Raw genomic sequence first — 21,645 nt, 5'->3', positions numbered from 1 at the left:
TCAAAGTCTTTAGGATTCACAATACACACTGTATGCTAGATCCACTTTCCCCATTTACTTCAAAGAATCATATTAATCCCCATAATCAGACTATCTGATCTACGCGCCCTAAAGAAGCCAACATGCAGCAGCACCACTAACGTGATGCCGCGCGCCCGCTGGGCCCTTCCAGGCAATGGGGCGATGGGGTGATGTCGCACAGGAAGTCATTTATCTCATGACCACCCCAAGAGCTACACGAAACGGAGGCTGCTATTTTCACTTTACGGTTGAGAAAATTGAGCTTCAGAGAGGTTAAGAGGTATGTATGCCTTGGAGCTGTGAATAAATTGAAGAAGGTGAAGGTAAAAAGGGGAAATATTAAATCTGCGCTTTTGAAAATGCTTCTGTGGGAGAAACGCAATCTTAATCAGCATCAACAAATACTTATTCAGCATTGACCCCTTGGAACCCGCCTCTGTCTTCGCTGTGATGGAAATTTTATCAAAAGAAAAGATGAGGCATCACTTCACAGCCCTTCAGACAGTAATTTTGTTGAGAGAGTCGGGCCTTTCAAATAATTTACTCCCCGAATGCTCTTAGATTCTAGGGGGGCAAGCAAAGTAGTCACCAACTGTTTACCACCTATATGACCAGGATGCTACTTTCTTGGTTAAACTCACGATGTGGTAAAGAGCTTCCTCCTCTGGGTGTGTGATGTGCATGGACTTTGAATGGTTCCTGGATAATTAATAGGTGCTTATTCAGGAATAACACCGCTCCCCTGTCCCCAGAACCCTCGTGTTTCTCTGATTCCGTCCAACTAGAGTTCTTATTGTCATGTTGGCTTCCTTTTTTTTTTTTTTTCCTTTTCGCCTTTACTAGCTATTTTTTCAGATGCTTTTATGGCCATCTTTTTGCCCATTTTAGAGCACCTGGAGCCACAGGTGCTCTTTTCTTTTAAATCACAGAATCATGAACAGGAAGGATTTAGGAGATTTTTCCATCCACCGCCATTTAAATGCTAATACCTTTCGAAGTACATCCAGAACTGAAACACTGGATCGCATCAAGAAAATATTTGCAATGAGTAGTGGGTTATGAGTGATTTTTGACTCTTTTTCTAGAAAAAATACAATTTTTTTTGTATTTAAATTTTAATTATTTTTTTTCCCAATGCCATGAGTCTTTCAAGAAGAAATCCTATTTGCAAATTCTTTACATATTGTGAAGACTAATTAAAAGCAGAATGCCAACTTTACAAATATCATAAGGAGAAAAATTCCAGTATCTCTACTAAAAACTCAGTAACAAATCATCCCCCAATCCAGGTATGCTAAAGTCTATTTCAGTCTTTTTCTTTTTTTTTTTTTTTTGGTATTTCTTTTTTTTCAATTTTTTAAATTATCTTTTTATTGGAGTTCAATTTTCCAACATATAGCATAACACCCAGTGCTCATCCCGTCAAGTGCCCCCCTCAGTGCCCATCACCATCACCCCTACCCCCCTTTCCACCACCCCTAGTTCGTTTCTCATAGTCAGGAGTCTCTCACGTTCTGTCTCTCTCTCTGATATTTCCCACTCATTTTCTCAGAAATGAGTGGGAAAAATACAATTTTAATGGTTTATATTACCTTTGCAGTAAATGCAGAAAAGTATTCAAAAGTCCTATAACTGCAGCATCGTTGTGTGTGACCACAGACACACACACACACATTTTCATGCTAAATAAATGTGATCAGGAGTAAAGCTTGCGTTTAGAATTTGCCCCCAAGGAACACATTGATCCACAATCTTTTTTTTGTTTTGTTTGTTTTTTTTGTTTGTTTTTTTGATCCACAATCTTATTTGTGGATGAAACTTCCCACCTTGTTTTGATGAAGAGCAGACATTTCTCATCTTTCTCGCTCTACTTTGCAGGGAGGCAAGTGATGTGCAGGAGACTTACCCACTCCTCTTCATCGTAGTCTGAGTGATGGGGTATGGAGTCCTGCCTTCCCACCAGCGGGGGTGCGTCCTGGGGACAGCTGTCGTCTGCGCTGCTCTTAGGAGACGGTGGCTTCTTCGGGACACCTCCTGGCCTGGCAGTGTAGAGGGCTAAAAGAGCGCTCCTGACCAGCTGATCTTTGAAGGCATGCACGAAAAGCTCTGTCTGCAGAGAAATCAGCAACGATTAGAAACTCCACGGTAGGCACCTCAGCGGGGAGCCAGGGAAAGGTCAGCTGCACACCTGTTGGCACCTCCGTGGTGTGCCCGGTGGCAAAAGTACAGGCAACAGAGAGAAAATGATTCATACCGATCAATGAAAATAGTTGAGCTCTGGGATGCTGCCAAGGCCCTGAGTCCTCCCGTGCTAGAAGCCAATGCGGAGGTTCTGTGGACGCTGTAACACCAGCTGGCTCCTCAGCCCCCTCGCCCTTAGCTCCAAATCCTGTCTTTGAAGATGGATTTCACCAGAGAGAACCATTTGAACACCATCTACCTGCTGTGGTTTTCAAGTAATTCCAGATGCACCTTAAAAGAAACTGTGGCGAGACTACACACAATCTGTATTTTCAACAGAGCAAAAGGCTACAGAAAGGAAGATTATGCCTTTAAAAACAGAGGCAGGAAACGTTCTTCTTAGCACCTCGAGTAGATTGCCACAGTAGAGAGGGCATAGGCAGCCTTCCCATGAGGGTATTTGGCTTTCATTCCTTAGTATCCCCTTCTCCACTGTCTCCTCCAGCAAGTGGCTTCAGTAATGCTCAGTGCTAATGTGGCTGCTGCGAAACCCGCGGTGGCGGATTTCACAAGCTGGTGGTGGATACCGAGTGGGTGCTATAGAAGCGACGGCTGCCCACAGGACAGGCCCTCACAGCAGTACCTGGAGTTTCCTGATACAACGTCCCATGGCTTCACCCTGCACTCTACCGGAGGACGCGGTCATCATACCACCTCAGCGTGCACGTGGTCCAACACGCCAGTCAACCCAAGAGCGGACACGTACCTCAAGCACGGACTCGTTGGTAGCACAGTCACACTTGTAATCTGTTAGGAAGGAGGCCTTGACCTCTCAGCGTTATGTTGAAGGACAGTTGATACCACCCCATGTCATGAGACACTCGGATGTAATGCTGACGTCATCGCTGCCGTGACTCAGGGTTGTCCTTCATCGGTACACTGGCAATATGCACTCAGCAGCGCCAAGTCTAACTGACGGCCACTAAATCATCCCTTAAAAACCCCTGTTGTGAGTGTCAACAATGAAAGAAAACCAACTAAACCTCATGCAAAACGACTGCCTAATAAGATGGTATCATATCTACATAGTTAGGTCTTTGCCATGGATCATGAAGCTCAAGAACTGGAAGAGACCCTACAGTCAGACCTCTTCATGAACCAGATAAGGGAACTAGGACGCCTGAGTGGTGCCCTGTCAGAGAACAGGCTGGTACCGGCAACGCAAATGGAACAGAGCCGAGTTTGCTAACACGCTCCGTTACTCCACTCCACCTACCGACCCCCATCAGCTGCTTGCTTCTGCTCTTCTTCCCCTTCCTCCTCAGCCTCCAGCTCCCCGGGTGCTTGGGGCATCTATCCGCTCTTGTCATTCATCACGTCTATAACCACCGACGCAACTATCTCCCCTGGTAAACGTGGCGGGATGTTTTTAACTACTCTTTTCATCTACTGGTCATACTGAAGGCACTTTGAAGGTTAAGTAGACAAGAGATATTTAAGAAAAAAAAAAGAATAAACAAGAATAAAGGGTTGGAAAATATTTCGCTAATAAATTAGGAAAACAAAATAAAGAGGCAGCTTACGCTGGAAAGGCACAAAAGAGAAGTGTTAATTGATGTTCACGATGAAGTGTTAAAACGAGAATGAAAGTTACAAAAAAAAAAACACTGATGATAAACTCAGCCAGACAGTACTCAGACAAGGCAGTAGAGTCATAGCAAAATGGGGAAACATGTTATTTACATAATTTTCTTATAGCGTGCTTAGATCGATCAATGTGAATTTAAATATTTTAAAAATGCAAATTTGCTTCCATTCAGCTTAACTAAACTATTTCTTTATTGATAGTTTCCATAAATTCTTTTGATTTATTTTTAGAGCAAAACAGCTTGCCTTCTTTGAATTCTTGCTACTACAGCTCCAGTCTCCCTAACAGTCACCTAATTACTATGTAGCTGAATATCTATTCACACCCAATGATATCCACAGCTCTTGTAATTGCCATCATTTTCTTCCCATCACATGCATGCACAAAGATTCCACTTCATTTATTCAAATCTCATTTGGGTTGATTTATCACCAAAGACATGAAAGATAATACACCGGATTCTTACCATTTTACAACCCAAAATTTTCCTGGGGGTAGCTGAATGAACACACAAAATAATGCAGCAACATTTTGTGTCCATACTGAAAAATTGTCCTGACTCTTTGGAAACTCTCTACATCGTCAAGATCCCTTGCGCAGAATTGCACTTTGCTAGAAAATCGCTACGTATTCCACTGTTATAACCATAAGGCCTAGGAATTTTCTTGACCAGCACTACTACGGAGTAAATGTAGGCCAATGGAAACCCTGATGTCTTACAGACAAAATAAATCAGCTTGAAGAGGCCGACGTAAACACTTAATGCCAACGCATCTGCATGCAGCTGTTCTTGCAACAGAGCTGATACTAGGGAAGCGAAAAGTCATGGGAAGGACGCGACCATGTCTGAGTTGCCCACTGACTCAAAGTACCGAAAACCCTTTTCCTTTTCTGACTCAGCTCACATTGCATTATGTGAAAGAAAAAAAGTTGTGTAAATGTTATCATAACGGTAGGCAGAACAATTTATTTAAAGTCGTTTAATAATATAGCAAAAAAAAAAAACCCAAAACATAAGCTCTGAACCTCCAGTAGATCATTTCATTTGTTATTTATTTATTTACTTATTTATTTATTTAATTTTTGTTTGTTTGATATTTAAAAAGAGAGAGAAATGTTATCTTGAAAATGAAATGTTTTCCTGCCTTACTGTCATTTTTCCAGCTCATATTCTCATGCAAGTGTTCTTCAAAGTAACACACAGAATAATCCACAGGTATAAAACCAGTAAAATTACTTCTTCTGGGGATGAATTTCCTGGGTTCCTAAATATTAACGGCAGAGGAATAGTCAGGAATGTGTTTACTTAAAATGGCCCTTTTCAACTAGAGATCTCAACAAATTAAGCAAAGTATTCTATTTAGACTCTCCTTTTCTCACTGAAAAGGTTCAAAGCAAGGCCTAACCCCACCTAAAATACAGAAGTAGCCAATGACATAAACGGCGATTATTATTATTGTACTCATGAAAATGACAAAAAAGAATCCTATTTATTTTTTTCCAGACCCTACCACTCTCTATTGCTTTGCACACAATTAGCTTCATTTATTTTCCTTTTTCTTTTTTTTTTTTAAGATTTTTAACTTATTTATTCATGACAGACACACACACAGAGAGAGAGAGAGAGAGAGAGAGAGGCAAAGACACAGGAGGAGGGAGAAGCAGGCTCCATGCAGGGAGCCCGACGCGGGACTCGATCCCGGGTCTCCAGGATCACACCCTGGGCTGAAGGCAGCACTAAACCGCTGTGCCACCGGGGCTGCCCAGCTTCATTTATTTTCATCCGCTACATGGTCCCTATCTGATACCATTTGATTTCTTTTTTATTATTGAGGAATAATTGACATACAGTGTTATATTAGTTTCATGTGTACAGTACAAAGATTCGACATTAGCATATATTGCAAAATTATCACAAGTTTGGCTATTTTTATTTTTTAGAGATTTATTTATTTATTTGAAGGGTGGAGGGGCAGAGGGAGGAATCTTCCAAGTGGACTCCCCAGAGCATGGAGCCCTCTGCAGCTTGACCCCAACACCCGTGAGGTCATGACCTGAGGTGAAACCAAGAGTCAGTTGCTCAACGGACTGAGTCACTCAGGCACCCCTGGTTATTTAAAAAAATTTGATATGCTTTATGATTTCGAAGGGCAACAGTGCTATACTCTGGAATTAGTCCACTAATATACGTTCAACATTGCTCAGAGAAAAGAACATCGAACCTTCAGGAGAGGCACTTGACATCTGGGCAGGCCATATGAATTATTCGCTTGACCTCGGCTGAATCACATAATCGCTTTTCCCTGGTTTGCACAAAATTACAATGCCTACTTGTGAGACCTCCATGCTAGTTCTCTGAAAACTGTGACGTGCATGCACTCTTTAATTTATGCTCCATGCTCCTCTTTCTTAAATGTCCTTTTCAGTTTCCTGTGTTGACTCCTCATTCCTGGCTCATTCAAAATCTGGTAAGTGGATCCTAAGGGACCTGAAGCCATTTTCTTGAAAGCACGGTTTCCATCGGTGACATAACGCCTTTCTCCAAGGCTTCAGCTATCATCTTCACGCCCTGGTCTCCCAAATCCATCTCTACCCCCTTCCTGCCCCAGTCCCTATCTCCTTCTGAAAGTCTCTCCAGTTTAGAAGTCGCAGCCTGATCCTAAGTGTTTTTACTAAGTGGGTTCTGCTCAGCTTTTCAAACTGTGTGGGGTTGTCGCTCTGCAGCCACCCAGAGCTCTGGATCCTCAGGAACACTTATTTGCTAGATTAGTCATCAATTTCTACTAATTATGCCTTTTCAGTAATCTCAAAGATTAGTCCTTTCTAGTTCCACAGCTAGTCCTAGTTAAGATCCTTCCTACAGGGACGCCTGGGTGGCTCAGTGATTGAGCATCTGCCTTTGGCTCAGGGCGTGATCTTGGGATCCCAGGGTGTGATCTTGGGATCCAGGATTGAGTCCCACGTCGGGCTCCCTGCATGGAGTCTGCTTCTCCCTCTCCCTGTGTCTCTGCCTCTCTGTCTATGTCTCTCATGAATAAATAAATAAAATATTTAAATAAAATAAAATAAAATAAAATTTTAAATAAAATATTTAAAAAAAAGATCCTTCCTACATCGCATGTGGATACTTCCCAGAGTCTCCTTACTGGTTGATTCACTTTTCTCAGGGTAATGCTTCTTTCTACAGGACGTTCTTCAAGGCCACTGATGGTAAACATGCAGTTCCCTGAATCCCAGCCCAGAACTGCTGAAACAGAATCTGCAGTTTTAGCAGGTTCCCCCCAAGAGCAATCCTGACACTTTGCAATGCCCAATAACCTCCAACTATTCAAACCCACTGTCCTAGCTCAGTTTCTCTATTCCTATGGGGGTGATCGCCACCAAGCATGTCTTCATCCTCCCTTACTCAGTCACCTTCTGGTTTGTGTACGAGACTTTCTCTTGGGTAAATAACCAGGAGTGATCATAGACATCTATGACCTTATAGACATATATATATGTAAACTTCATGACACTGCTGGACCTTTCTCAGTACCTATAAGTGACATATGAATGTTCCAGTTGTTCCATATCCTCCCCAACTCCTCATATGCTGAACCTGTTGGACTTCAGCTACTCTAGTGGGTAGTTACTACTATCTCATTTTAGTCTAATTTTGCATTTTCCTAAAAACAAATGATGATGAACATCTTTACATGTATTAATTTGTCATCCATAGATCTTCTCTGGTTAAAATGCCATTTCGATTCTTTGGCCCATTTTTTTTTTATTATTTTTATTTTTTTGGCCCATTTTTAATTGAGTTGTTTGTCCTATTGTTAAGTTGAAAGAATATATATTCTGATGTAAGTCCTTTGTGATATGCATATTTTACAAAAATTTTCTCTCAGTCCATGACTTGTCATTTCATTTTTTTAAAGGTTTTATTTATGTATTCATTGGAGAGACACACAGAGGGAGGCAGAGACACAGGCAGAGGGAGAAGCAGGCTCCATGCAGGGAGCTTGATGTGGGACTCGATCATGGGACCCCGGGGTCACACCCTGAGCTGAAGGCAGACGCTCCACCACTGAGCCACCCGAGCGTCCCAATACCTTTTCATTTTTTAATAATGTCTTCTGAATAGTGTCTCTGAAAACTTTAATGAAAGTTTTTGGTTTTGACAATGTCTTATATATCATTTACTTTCTTTTTTGGTCCCTAGTTTTGTGTCCTAGAAATATTTGCCTAACTCAAGATGACAAAAATTTTCTCCTATGTTGTCTCCTAGACCTTTCTTTGTTTGCTTCTTTTTTTTTTAGCTTGTAATTAAGATCTATGAATCATTTTGAAATAATTTTTATAGATGTGTGAAGTAAAGATAAGGAAAGGTTCAATTTTTTTTGCATATGGATATCTAATTGTTCCTGAGTTTTACGTTAAAAATGCATCATTTTCCCAGTGAATTTTCTTTGTACTTTTGTCTAAAGTTATTTAAATATATATGTGTGGATATATTTCTAGATTGTCTATTTCATTCCATTGATGTCCATCCTTACACTAATAAGTTACAAGCCACATAATACATTGGGTATTACTTTTATTTATTTTTTTCTAAGTTGTTTTTCTTTTCTTTTTTTTTTTTGAGAGTGAGCACGAAGAGTGTGAGTGGGGGAGGGGCAGAGAAAGGGAGGGAGTGAATTTTTTTTGAAAGATTGTATTTATTATTTAGAACATAAGCAGGGGGAGGGGCGGAGGGAGAAGGAGACAGAGAATCTCAAGTAGACCCTGTGCTGAGCTCAGAGCCCACATGGAGCTCAACATCAGGACTCTGAGGTTATGACCTAAGCCTAAATCAAGAGTCAGACACATAAATGACTGAGCCACCTGGGCATCCCTGGGTAATACTGTTACATGTGTTGGGGCAGCCCGGGTGGCTCAGCGGTTTAGCGCTGCCTTGGCCTCAGGGCATGACTCTGGGGTCCTGGGATTGAGTCCCACGTTGGGCTCCCTGCAGGGAGCCTGCTTCTCCCTTTGCCTGTGTCCCTGCCTCTCTCTGTGTCTCTCATGAATAAATACATAAAATCTTTTTTTAAAAAAAGACATAAAATAAAGAGTAAATGTGTTTAAGCAAACCAAAGTTTGCATTTTTTTGTATCTGTCCACATACTTGCCATTTCTGGTGCTTTTTATTCTTTTGTGTAGATCTATTTTTTCCATGTTATCACTTCCTTCTGCCTGAAGACTACTTTAAAATCTGCAGGAGTACAAGCTTTCTATGAAATCTGTTTTTATTTGTCTAAAATGGTCTTTATTTCATCTTTATTTTTGAAAGATATCTTCTCTTGATATGGAATCATACTTTGTGTGTGTCAGTACTTTGAAGATATGACTCTATTGTCTTCCAGCTTACATAGTGTCTAATAAGAAGCCTGCAAGTAATTCTGTTATATGTCTCTTTTTTTCCCTCTATTTTACTTTATCTCTGCCTCTCAGCAGTTTGATGATGATGTATCTTCATTTTTTGTAATGTTTATTCTGCTTGCAGTACATGGAGATTCTTGGATCTATAGCTTCATTCTTTCTTTGAATTTTGAAGAGTTTTCATCATCCTTTCAGCAAATATTTGTCGGTCTTCGTCTCTGCTTCTTCCGGGACTCCAATGACATGCATATTAGATGTCTTGGTATTGTTCTTTAAGTCATTCATGTTCTATTTATGTTTTTATGTCTTTTTCTCTCTGTACTTCAATTAAATGGTTTCTGATATTATGTTTGTAAGTTCACTATTTATTCTTCTCAAGTGACCAATCTGCCAAGTCCACCTTGTACATATTTTTATTTCAGAAATTATATTGTACATTTTTCTCACTTCTATGTTATTCTTTTTAATCTTTCTATTTTCCCCTCATGCTGTTATGTGTTTCTCTGCTGCCCTAAATATATGGAGCATATTTAGAGTTGCTGTTGTAAGGTCCTTATCTGCTAATTTAATCATTTCTGCCATTTCTAGGTCTGTTTCTGCTGCTTGATTTTTCTTGTGGTTATGGGTTATATTTTCCTGCTTCATTTTTGTTTGGTATATGCTTATTTCGCCAATTAAATATTTACCTTTTAAAAGAGAAGTATAAAAAAAAAATAGAAATACTATCACAAAATTTCATCTTCATTTTTACTTTTTTCTTTTTTTTTTAAGACTTTATTTATTTATTCATGAGAGACACACAGAGGCAGAGACACTGGCAGAGGGAGAAGCAGGCTCCATGCAGGGAGCCTGATGGGGGACTCGATCCCAGGACCCTGGGGCCACGCCCTGAGCCAAAGGCAGACGCCCAACCACTGAGCCCCCCCAGGTGTCCTATGTTTCCTGCTTTTGAATTCTATAGGATGTTTCAGGTTAAAGGATACTGGAAATTAGTTAAGGGCCCTATCTATGTAGTATTTGTCCTACAACATCTAGTACAATATCACATAATTAAGCGTTTGATATTGCTTTTTGATGAGCAAGAATAATAATGATTTTCTAAACAAGATCTATCCATCTTTATTAAATAGAGAATGTGATGGGCATTAAAGCCAATGTCACACATATATCTAAGCTATGAGATACTGGATACCTATACATTATCTATACTTTGGTCCTTATTTTTTCAGTTTGAATTTCATCACATTACTTTTTTCTCTTTTTTCTTTTTCATAGTATTGCATCTTTCAGTCGAGTGGGAAGGAAAATATACTTTTATCCCACCCTATTATTAACCTTTCAGATCTAATGTTAAAAATTTGGCCTATCCTTTGTCTTCTCTATTCAAGCGATTCATATAAACCCAGAGTCTGCCTTTTGTTATGACCCTATAAGATTAAGTATTTTCTTTATTATTTTCATGAATTAATATGCAAGAAACAAACCCAGTCATTCATTGGGAGGTATACTAATAATTTAAAAATTGGAATAATTTGAGTTTGTGCATATTAGGACATGAAAAATTATTAAAAGTTTTTATTCTATGAAATTTCAGTGTTGTCCTCCCCATTCTCACCCCCCATATCCCTACTTCTTTCCTTAGTTGTATATACAAGTGTCCATCATAGAACTCATGGAACATTTGACCATATTGTGTAGCGGTTAAACTCACAGCATCTGGAGCTAGACTCACGAGGTATGTGCATTACATATATTTCTGTACCTCAACTTCTCCTACTGTATAAAATAAGGATATCAGCAGCACCTACTTCATAGGACTAGAAAGATTAAATGTTGAAAATAATAGTGCCACTTCATGGACTTGTGGAAAGTTGTAATAATACCCCATTCACAGTTATTAAACCTCTAATAAATACTAGCCATTATTGTCATCATCATTAGCATAACAAATAACCATTACCATCAAGAACTTTGAATCAGGAACAGATTTGTGTCTTATTCCATTTTGTGTGTCTAGAAACCACACCTGATCATTTGTAAGAATTCAGTAAATATTTTTACTTTTCATAAATTATGTTTGTTTTTTCCACCAGTAGTTGTTTAGAGGGATGTAATTTTGCTGGGAGCCTCAGTCTTGGTTATCAGTAATGGCAGACATGATATGAATTGTCTTCAAATCTACAAATACTGCTGCTCTGAGATTCTCTGGACATGCAGTTGGGTTTCTCTGTCTTTGCTTTCCACCCCCAGATTCTGAGTATATAATAAATCTGATAATTTGTCCAATGCTATCATCTCCAGATGCAACATGTTTCCTAAGAGGAGAGATGTCACCTCATTACAAAATAATTGAATGCCTAGTACAGAGAACTCTCCCACATTGGGCTATAGAGCTTCTTCGATAGTATGAACACAGATAATACTTATTATGTATTGAATATGCTATATGAATGAATTCCAAAGAAAAAAACCAAAGTATTTATTTTCTAAACATATCACTTCAGACTCAATAAGAGAAACAAAGGGACTATCCACAATAAAAGGATTTTTATGCTCTAACCCACAGTGTGCAAGACCTGATCTTAAGGACAAAATGTCTTGGGACACCTGGCTGGCTCAGTCAGCTGAGTATGCGACTCTTGATCTTGTGGTTGTATGCTTGAGCCCCCCCCCCCCCCCCGGGTATAGAGATTACTTAGAAATAAAATCTTAAAACAACAAAAATCCAGAATATTTTAAGCTAAATCTTTCTAATATTAAATTGAAATTTAAGATGCTGCTAATAATATTCATCTTTTATGCTAAGTTTGTGGATCATATGTTGTTTTAAACAATAAGCTATTAGTTGTCTTCATATATTATGCAAAACTCTGTTAACTTCTTAGATGATTCTTTGAAAATCCAGGCATGAATTCTTAAAATAAAGCATGGCTTGCAAACTTAATTTGAAAAAGGCCCCCCGATTTCAGAGGCTGATGGATTTATTAGTAGATGAAGCTTGTCTACTCAGTAGAAAAACACAGGGAACAAAGTTGGAGCAATGCTGAATTAATGGAAAAAATACACACCCTGTCCCACCCCCCGCTCCAGTCATTGCGGCAAGTTGTAAATGATGTATGAAATGACGAGCTCCTGGCCAATGCACAGGAGCATAGAAATCCTGCTCTGTAATCATTGTAGTAATAGGCCATTTGCTAAGATTTTCTGCTCAGGTGAATGTAGAAACACCTCCCATCATCTACAAATCCTAAAAAGAAATCAACCAAAATGAAATTATATTATTTTACTATATGCTAAATAATATAATTATTTATTATAATTATATTTTATAATTATAAGAGTATAATTACACTCTCCTCTTTCCCTCTGCTTTTTTCTAGCTATGACATATGTACTGACTATTAGAGATGTTTATTGACTATTGGGATACCTAAGTATTACTGAGAAGTATTACTGAGGAGTAACAAAAGATGCTTAAAAATCTTTTAAGAAGGAAATGTCAAAATACATATATTACACAGGGGATACCAGAAAGATTTTCCACTCCAGAGTCAGTCAGGTCTGGATTTGAGCCCTGGATTTGAGCCTAGGATTTGTCTGAATCCTATGTTTGACTCTAGCTGCACGATTTCATACATCTTTTTAAAAAATTTCTCTGAGCTTTGACCATTTTCCTCTGTGAGATGGAGATAATATGCACCCATGATTTGAAAATTAAATTTGAAAATTAAATGAAATAATGTAAGTCATAGAGCACAATATTGGGCAAAGTAGGGTATCTGTAAAATATGGGTCATTTTTTTCTCTCCTTTTCATGATGGAAGTACCTGTTATGTCATGGAAAGAAAGATGAATTTTGAACTGAATATCTTAGGTTTTCGTTTTTCACTTTTTGATTTATGAGACAATTCAGTTGACTTTTTTTGAATAGATATTAGCTAATTTTTGAAGAAAACAGACATTAGTTTTTTTCTTTAAGGAGATATATGATAATGGACACATAAAAATGTTCTCTAAGTGCTAGGTTTTAATATTATAAATTAACATATGTGAATAATATATATATATTATATATATATATATATAATTCTCAGGTTTCTATGAATCTCTTCTTTAGGGTCATGACAAACTACAGTTACCTTATTCTGAAAAGATACTATGAGAGTTTTTTCTTTCTTTCTTTCTTTTTTTTTTTTTTTTTGTTCAGTTGCTTCAAGGTCATATTTATTGGAAATATAAGAAACTGCAAGATGTCCTCGGAATGCAAAGGTTGAGGATAAGTGTACTGGTTTTACATTGAAAATCGAGCTGCAACTTATCTTTTCTGTCTTGGTTCTCTCTGAACCTTCAGCTGCCTTCACGAGTTATGGAAGTTGATGTTGAGTCTTTACCCTATGCTGGCCTACCTTTCCTCTTTGCATACACCAGGGCAAGTCACCTTCGAAAAAATTAAGGCTTAGGTCCCACTACATTTCAAACAATAGCTAATATTTTTGGAAACTTTTAAAACCTTCTTCCAGCAGATAAGGTTGCAGAAAGCAAACTGAGGCAGAGGATTACCCCATGCTGCCGATAAGAAGCCACATCAGAGTCGTGCTTTCAAATGACATGACATTCTTATTCAAATGTATAGCTTCATATGCATAAAAATTAGTTGATCACCAGAAGAAAGTAATTTTCAGAATCTAATTTAACTCATTTAATAAACCCACGAACCAAAGAGAATGATAGATGTCAAGAAAAAAGAGAAAATGTACCTCAGCCAATAACAGGTTACATTTCCTACTCAAAAAAATTAATACTTAGTAAGACTCGAAAAGAGAATGAGGCCAGCTCGTTTTGATCCTGTGGCGATACTTTGAAGCTTACTTTTTAACCTAGGCTATTTTACATTTCCAGATGCTATGAAAGGCAATGTATGCAGAAAGCAACACCAGTGGGGATTTGGGGATTTCATTTTCCCCACTGTAGTGGTGATTTGGGTCTTACTTTTTCTGAAAGCATCTTTAAAGAATTCTTCAAGCTGTCTGGAGAATGCTGGCTTGCAGAATTAAGCAGTAGGTCTGCATGGGTTGCTATCAGAGGTTGTAGTTGATTGATGTTGCTGAGAACTTCTTTTGCTTTGGCTGTGTTTTCAGGTGAATAGTAAATAAACTGGTATCCAGTACTGGAACAACAAAGATAAAGACAAGTTACACAAAAAGCAGAAAGAATTTGCAGCCCTTAGTACCAGACGGCAAATGAGACACAGAACTCCAAATAGCAGGACTTCCTTTTGAACAGATCAGAACTATTCTAAGAGGTTTTTATGATGTCCTAAGAGGTTTTTAGGTAAAATGACCATGGTAGTTTTTTAAGACCAAGGTATTTTTTTAAAGATTTTAAAAGTGAACCACTTCTAAATCACCAGGAAGATTCTTTACAATTACATACATCAGGTGTCAGTATTCAAAACAAATTATTGTTAATTGCTAATAAAGCTTGAAGTCACATTAGTAGAGAGGGAAAACTATGAGCTTTTATATTCATGCTAATCTGAATATAAATCCTGGCTCTGCTACCTACTAGCTGGGTGACCTTAGGCAGACTTCAGTTTCCTCCACAGGAAATTAAGAATAAATATATAAGAATTCTAAGAGGTGGGTACGATTTGCCATCATTCATGTGAAATGCCTAAAATAGTGCCTAACACGGAGCAAGCGTTCAAGAAGTACTACCTCTATTTTTCCCCATAAGACATAGGGCAGGGTGAGTAAATTTTAATAGCCAAGAAATGGGAAGAAAATGAATTAATGCCAAGTGGGCATGAGGAGAATTTTACTGGATGGATAGAACAAGAATATCTATAGCATAGCAATGTCATTGTGCTATCTTATCACTACCCATTTTGTTCCCAGTGGTTTCTCATTTAACTTTAAAAAAAAAATCTAAAATTGATCACTAATTGAAGAATTACTGACTTTTATAATCATCACCTATGAATTGGTCAAGCATACTATGAGGGTTATGAGGATTAGGATTCCATGGAATGAAGGAATTTTTGGATTACAAGAGACAAAGGAGGCATTTCAGCAGGGAAGGGAAAAAACCAGCAAAATACCAGCCAAAGAGAAAGAATGGGCAAGTTGACATGGTTGGTGCAGCACCTGCTTACATCCCTTTGCATCCGGCTGTCAAAGCATTTTTCAGGTACACCTTGCAACCTGTGTTGAGTATTTATTGAGTGTTTTCTCTACACTTACCAGTTAAATATTAAAATTCCCATAATTCCATTTCTTATTTACAAATCTTAGAATCCAGTAAGAAAAATTAACATTTAGGGAGCACTCTCCCTCCCTCTCCATTTACACTAATGATTTTTAGGGGAAAGGATCAGTTTCTGCAGGAAGACCACACTCTTTTTTTTTTTTTTCACACTCTTTTTGTAAACATACAGTGAATATTCCTATTATCTTATTTATTTGTTTATCGCAATGATTAAAAGAAACATCCTTGGTTGCTTGGACTATTCAGGAGATAGGACAAGAAGCTGAGGAGGGATACAGGCTTGTGAAAGCTCAGAAACACGTTGCTACTGTGCGACAGGAGAATTTGCTCTTAATTTTGCACTTACAGACTTTCAGGTTTCAGAAGTGGGAGCCTAAAAATAAAACATAACTACTTATTATGCATATTGCAATGCAAATTAAAGGAAATGAACAAAGAACAATGGTGAGGAGGAGAAGGAAAACAATTGTCCCTGCCAGTTACCTATAACTTTTTCTGGTTCATCTGATCTCATGGGGGAGTGTGCTAAGGCCCCCAACAAAAATCACAGCCTGCGGTGTCCCCTTACTCATCTCTCTGTAAGACACAGTGGACTAGGAAATGAAACCACGCCGTGTTATTTTTGCAAAGAAAATGATTATCTAAAGATCTCGGTGGGCCATGGGGTGGGGATGTTGTTTGATAGCCAGCTCCTCCGACAGCAGAGAGAGACTTAACCACAGACCAGTAATGTGCAGGAGCTGCTTGGTGGCCCCTCGCCACGGCTGTGATCCTCTGTGCCCACAGGCCTCCCACCGCTTAGCTCAAAAGCAGAGTTCTCAGGGCCATGTGTGATCTTCCATCTTTCTCTTCCCATAACTGACCTCTTTCAGGGGGTCATGGCTGCCCTCTCACGATGCAATCCCATGCATTCTTTTGACTCCTGTCACCATTGCCTTCCATCTGTACTCATGTCATACTTCCCTGCAAGTTCCCCATTACTTTATTCCTGAATGGTACCTACTTTCATCATTATTATTTTTAAAAGATTTTATTTATTTATTTATTTATTTATTTATTTATTTATTTATTTATCTATCTATCTATCTATCTATTCATTTATTTATTTATGTGAGAGAGAGAGAGTATGTGTGCACTTAAGGTGTGAGAGCAGGGATGAGGGGCAGAGGGGGAGGGGGAGGGAGGAGGAAAGAATTCCAAGTAGACTGCGCTGAGCACAGAGCCCCAGGTGGGGCTTGAATTCCCACCCCAGGACTCTAAGATCAGGACCTGAGCAGAAACTAACAGTCTGACGCTCAACCGACTGAGCCCCCTACCTTCATTATTTTTTTTTTTTCCTACATAGGCTTTACTCTGCAAATTCCTTTAGAATTCCTCTCCGTTTGCGTCTACTGCATGCCTTTTCAAGATTTGTTTCTTGTATGTTCTTTCTGTATTGCTAGTTCGGTGGTCCTCAAATTTTAGCAGGCATGTGAATCACTTGGGGATGAGGAGAGGGCCTGGTGTTTATTTAAAAAATGCAGATTCCCTGGCAAGACTAAAAGATTCGGCTTCAGCGGGTTGTAGCATTTGTTACGACCCCCTTGGGAAATCCAACGCGGAGGCATAGCTGAGCACTTTTGGCTGTGAATCTCCTCTAAATCTTGATCTCGCTATACAAGGACTCTGATAAAAGTCCTTTTTCTTGTTCTAACTACGTTTCAAGTTCCTCGTGCTTAAGTTCGTCTAATTTCCATAATACCCTTTACAAGACTAGCTTTGGACTCCATCTGTGTATCTAGCACAGGTTGTTTCACTTCCCTTCTCATTCCTCATGCTGCCGCCCTTCAGTTTTCATCATACTCCCTTTCCTCTTCCTCTTCTTCCCCAGTCTCCATCGTGGGACACTCCCATAACCCCTGCCCCTGCTCCTAAGTCCGTCTCCACTGGATCAAAGTTACATAGCAGGCATTGGTTCTCCCAGTTAAGTCATTTAACGATGAGCATCTTACCTAGTGAGGCAGAAAGATTCATTTTCCACAATAAAAGCCAATGTTGATGTCCAGGATGAAATAGTATGGTATGGAAAAAAAAAATATCACCACCCACAAAATAATTTTAAATGTACATAAATTTCCTTTACCTATTCAGTGCTTTACTCTTTAAACATGTCATATATTTTAATAGTTATAGCTTCTTAAATGGAAAGTCATGAGTATAGTTTAATTATTGAGATAAAAAGAATATAGCTAAACTCTATTTTATAGTGGTCTGAAATTTAAACTGAATCCAAACACTTGAATCAACTATCAATCAGACAAAACCGGAAGAAAGAAAAAGCATTTGCCTGGACAAAAAAAAAAAAAAATTATAGGATGTAAATAATATAGCAAATCATGGATAATGAAAATTGAAATTCATCTTGTAGTATCTTTCTATTGATGAAATAGTGAATTAAGGTATACTCCTGTATATCTACACACTTAAATATGCCTCTATTGAATTATATATCAATTTAATTAGAAAACACACACACACACACACACACACACACACACACCCGTAACTCACAGGGGCATGTGTGTGTTGTTATCAGAGGTGTCTTATTTTGGAGTTGTAAAGAAAAGTAAAGCACAAAGCACATAGTGAGATAACATTAGTATTCATAAATTCTAATTGCTAATCAAAGTACAACTAAAACAGTGATCGCATATTCTGAGTACTTATTCATCCGAATGGCTTTCTGCTGGTCCTCCTTCAGCTTCCATCCTCTAGTGCTGGCACCTTCCAAAGCTCACTCCTTGGGGCACTACCTTTTTTTAGTTTCCATGCCCTTCCTAAGTAATTTCATTTAATCTTGTGGCTTAAATACTTTAGTTGTGATGATGCCCAAATTCACAACTCTAGCCTAGGTCTTTTTCTCAGAACTCTAATTAAAAACAAAAGCCTTCCTCCTCACAGCTCCAAATTACCATGTCCCAAATTGGGCTCCCTCTCTGCTCCTCGTCCTCAACAACCAGCTCCTTCTAGACACTTTCCCATCTTAGTGCACGGCAAGTCCTTTTGAGGTGATGTGCGTCTCTTCTCTTCCTCTATACCTTTGTCCATTTTTTTCTCCCAGACAATTCTGCGTTTTCCTTCAAAAAATAAGCAGAATCCAACCATTTATTTCCATACTCACTTCAACAACCCAGGTGTAAGCCACCATCATCTTCTACCCTACAAACTGCTCTTCTCATCTCTGTTCTTATTCTAAGATATTGAAATCCTTGACTTATGCTTAGGGGTGAAGGAGGCAGGGGGCAGGCGAGCAGAAAGACATAAACCAATTCTTCCCTTGCTCCCTGCCCACACCTAGACCTTGGGGCTTGCCCTTTCTTCCCCCAGGCCACTGCATCTTCTACCCCTTAACCTATGTGTCCAACTAAACCACTATTTTGGTAAATAGAGTCATGGAAGAATGTAGATTAGAAACGAAGAAGAGAACGGGAGGGAAAAGGGAAGGAAAAGATCAGGGAGGGGGGGAGGAGGGTTGAGGAACATAGAAAAAAGAATGCTATAGAATCATGTGCCTCTGCTCCTGTGGCAGAACCAAATCTCCAGAGAAAAATCTAAGGACTGTTTCCACTTACTCTTTCTCAACTCAAGCACTACTTGTAAAAAAACGATCTCTTGAATCCAGAGGGAGGGACAGGCATTCTCTCAGTTCTAACTGAGAAGAAAACTATGTGGATAATAAATGAAAATTTACACCTTAGTGCACTTGAATATACCCTTTTGGCTTCGCAGGGTTTAACAATGTGTTTCATGAAACTGTAGAAGGTGAAAAACATAACTCTCTGCTTTCCCCCACGCATCCTTTCCAATTTTTGTCAGAATTAATGGCTTTAGAGAAAATAACTAGAAGGAAAATGTTATTTGCTTTATTTACCTCCTATGGATTTCACGTATATAATTAAATTAGTTACATGATCAAAGCTTGAATTAATTTTTATCTTTGAAGCTACTCTTTAAAAAAAAAAAGAAATACCGGTTTCATAGAAATTTTAGAATCGATGTTTGGAACAACACAGTTGATTCTGCTATTTATTAGCACTGTGACAGGTGATGCTAATCAAGAAGGAAAAATCCTAAAATTCATTTCAGCTCAACTTACCTCAAAGGAAATTTGCCTATTGTCTCTGATCACAGTGGCTCCTATTATCCCTCTTTTCTGCCATTTCTTGACCATTAAGACCTCTTTTCTATATACCTTTCTTGAGCCCTATTCTTACCCTATTAAAAAAACTTCCAGGCTTAATTATATTACCTGTAAATGAAGTTCAGTATGATTTCCCTGCCCTCCATTGCCTATTTCCATTTTTCCTGAATTCACTTGTTCTGATTCCTTTGCTAACTTCCAACTGTCTGGTCACTTCTATTTGTACCCGGTATGGCTTCTGGTATTTTCATGCTCAGTCCTCTGTGAAAATGTGATTAACACCCAAATCAGGTCCCCTGATCCCTTCTCATCTCAAAAACTTTTCAGCTCCATCCTGGACCTTATCCGTTTACATGTCTAATATAGAGTAAGATCAAGTACAAGAATAGGAACCACCCCCAAATACGCTGTCAAAGTAAAGATTTCCTTAACTGCAAATGGGAACTTTTGCAGGATGAAAATGTCCTAAACACTGGAATGTGATGATGACTGCGTAACTCTGTAAATTTACCTAAAATCATGAATCATACAATTAAAATAGGTCAGTCCCAAGGTATGCAAATTATAGTACATAAGCAGAGAGCTGAATGGTGGTTGCCAGGGCGGGGGGCAAAATAAGGGGATGTTAGTCAAAGGGTACAAAATTTTGGTTATGCAAGATGTGTACGTTCTGAGATAATGTATAGCACCATAATAGTTAACAATACTGTATTGTATACTTGAAATTTGCCTAAAGGGTAGATCTTAAGTGTTCTCACCACATACACACACACAAAAAGAACATGACAGAGATGAAGATGAAGATGAAGACAAGGAAATAATAACTGAGATGATGGGTAGATTAATTTGATTGTGGTGATAATTTCACAAATATAACATATAACAATTCTATATGAAATACATAATTATATGGTGTATGCTTTAAATACATAATTTTTATTTGTCCATTATAACTTAATAAAGCTGGGCAAAAGTAGGCAAATGTTTCTAGAACATGATATTATCGTGTTGGTGATTATAAGTCTGGAATAAGAACACAAGGAAGCAGAAAGTATATTTAAGAGCCATTTCAGTTCTTTCCCCTGTTAAACCTAAAGATATTTTCATGGAGGGTTTCTCATACAGCAAATTTATACTGTGGAATTTACACTAATAATCCAAATCTCTCTCATTTTAATAGCTAATGATCACTGATCTATACTATAGGACTAGAGATTTGCTAAATGCTTTGTAGAGATTTTTTAATTTAATCTTGACAACACTCTGAGGAACAAATACTATTCCATCATACAGATACGGAAGTTGAAGCTTGGGCAGCTTAAGTAACTTGTCTTGGATCACACAACTAGTATGTAAGGAAAGACAAGGGTTTAACCCCAGGTTTTTATTATCACACAGTTTGAACTCTTAATTATGTTTTACTACTTCACGAATACAATTTGGCCAACTTCTAAATCTGGAAAAATTATAATACAATAACTAACACGGGAAACATCTTTTATGTAGTAACATAATGGTAGGTACAGCCTATAAATATTTAAATAAAATATAATCAAAGACATTCTCATCTTCTGATTAAAACCAAGCTCATTACGGAAGATGTAGGATTCTATTTTATAACACAGATTAGACTAAAGAAAGAATCTGAAAACCATCTCACAGTAAATCGCTTTCAACAAATATTTAATGACTGCTACTGGGTGAATGCATTGAGGAAAGTGAAAGCCCAGAAGGACTCAGCAAGATAAACCTTGAATGAGAACGATGATGCCTGTCCTCTAAATGCCAAGAAACCGGGGCTGGTAGAGAGAAAAACAGGGAATTGATAACTTTTTTTTTTTTTTTTTTAAACCTCAGTCTTCTTCCCACTAGGCCATACAAATTTAAATATCCTTTGGGAGCCTTAGTTTCCGAGCTTGCTTACTAATCACTCAGTACCATGGCT

General features: G+C 38.4%; 1 protein-coding gene across 15 annotated transcripts in view; it reads right to left on the bottom strand.

Moving 5' to 3' along the window:
* Positions 1 to 21,645, bottom strand: part of INPP4B (inositol polyphosphate-4-phosphatase type II B) — a 709,031-nt gene that overhangs the window by 113,682 nt on the left and 573,704 nt on the right. For 13 of the 15 annotated variants that reach the window (XM_072788249.1, XM_072788250.1, XM_072788263.1 and 10 more), the window contains 2 exons: positions 14,243 to 14,420; positions 1,928 to 2,131 (listed from right to left, as the gene is read on the bottom strand). In XM_072788249.1, coding sequence (XP_072644350.1) covers positions 1,928 to 2,131; positions 14,243 to 14,420 — 382 coding nt within the window. The remainder of the gene's footprint in view (positions 1 to 1,927; positions 2,132 to 14,242; positions 14,421 to 21,645) is intronic. The other 2 variants (XM_072788254.1, XM_072788253.1) reach the window with 1 other exon arrangement.

Source organism: Canis lupus, chromosome 20 (assembly GCF_048164855.1).
Source record: "Canis lupus baileyi chromosome 20, mCanLup2.hap1, whole genome shotgun sequence".
NCBI classification, from domain to species: domain Eukaryota; kingdom Metazoa; phylum Chordata; class Mammalia; order Carnivora; family Canidae; genus Canis; species Canis lupus.
This window is presented reverse-complemented; position numbering and strand designations above follow the sequence as displayed.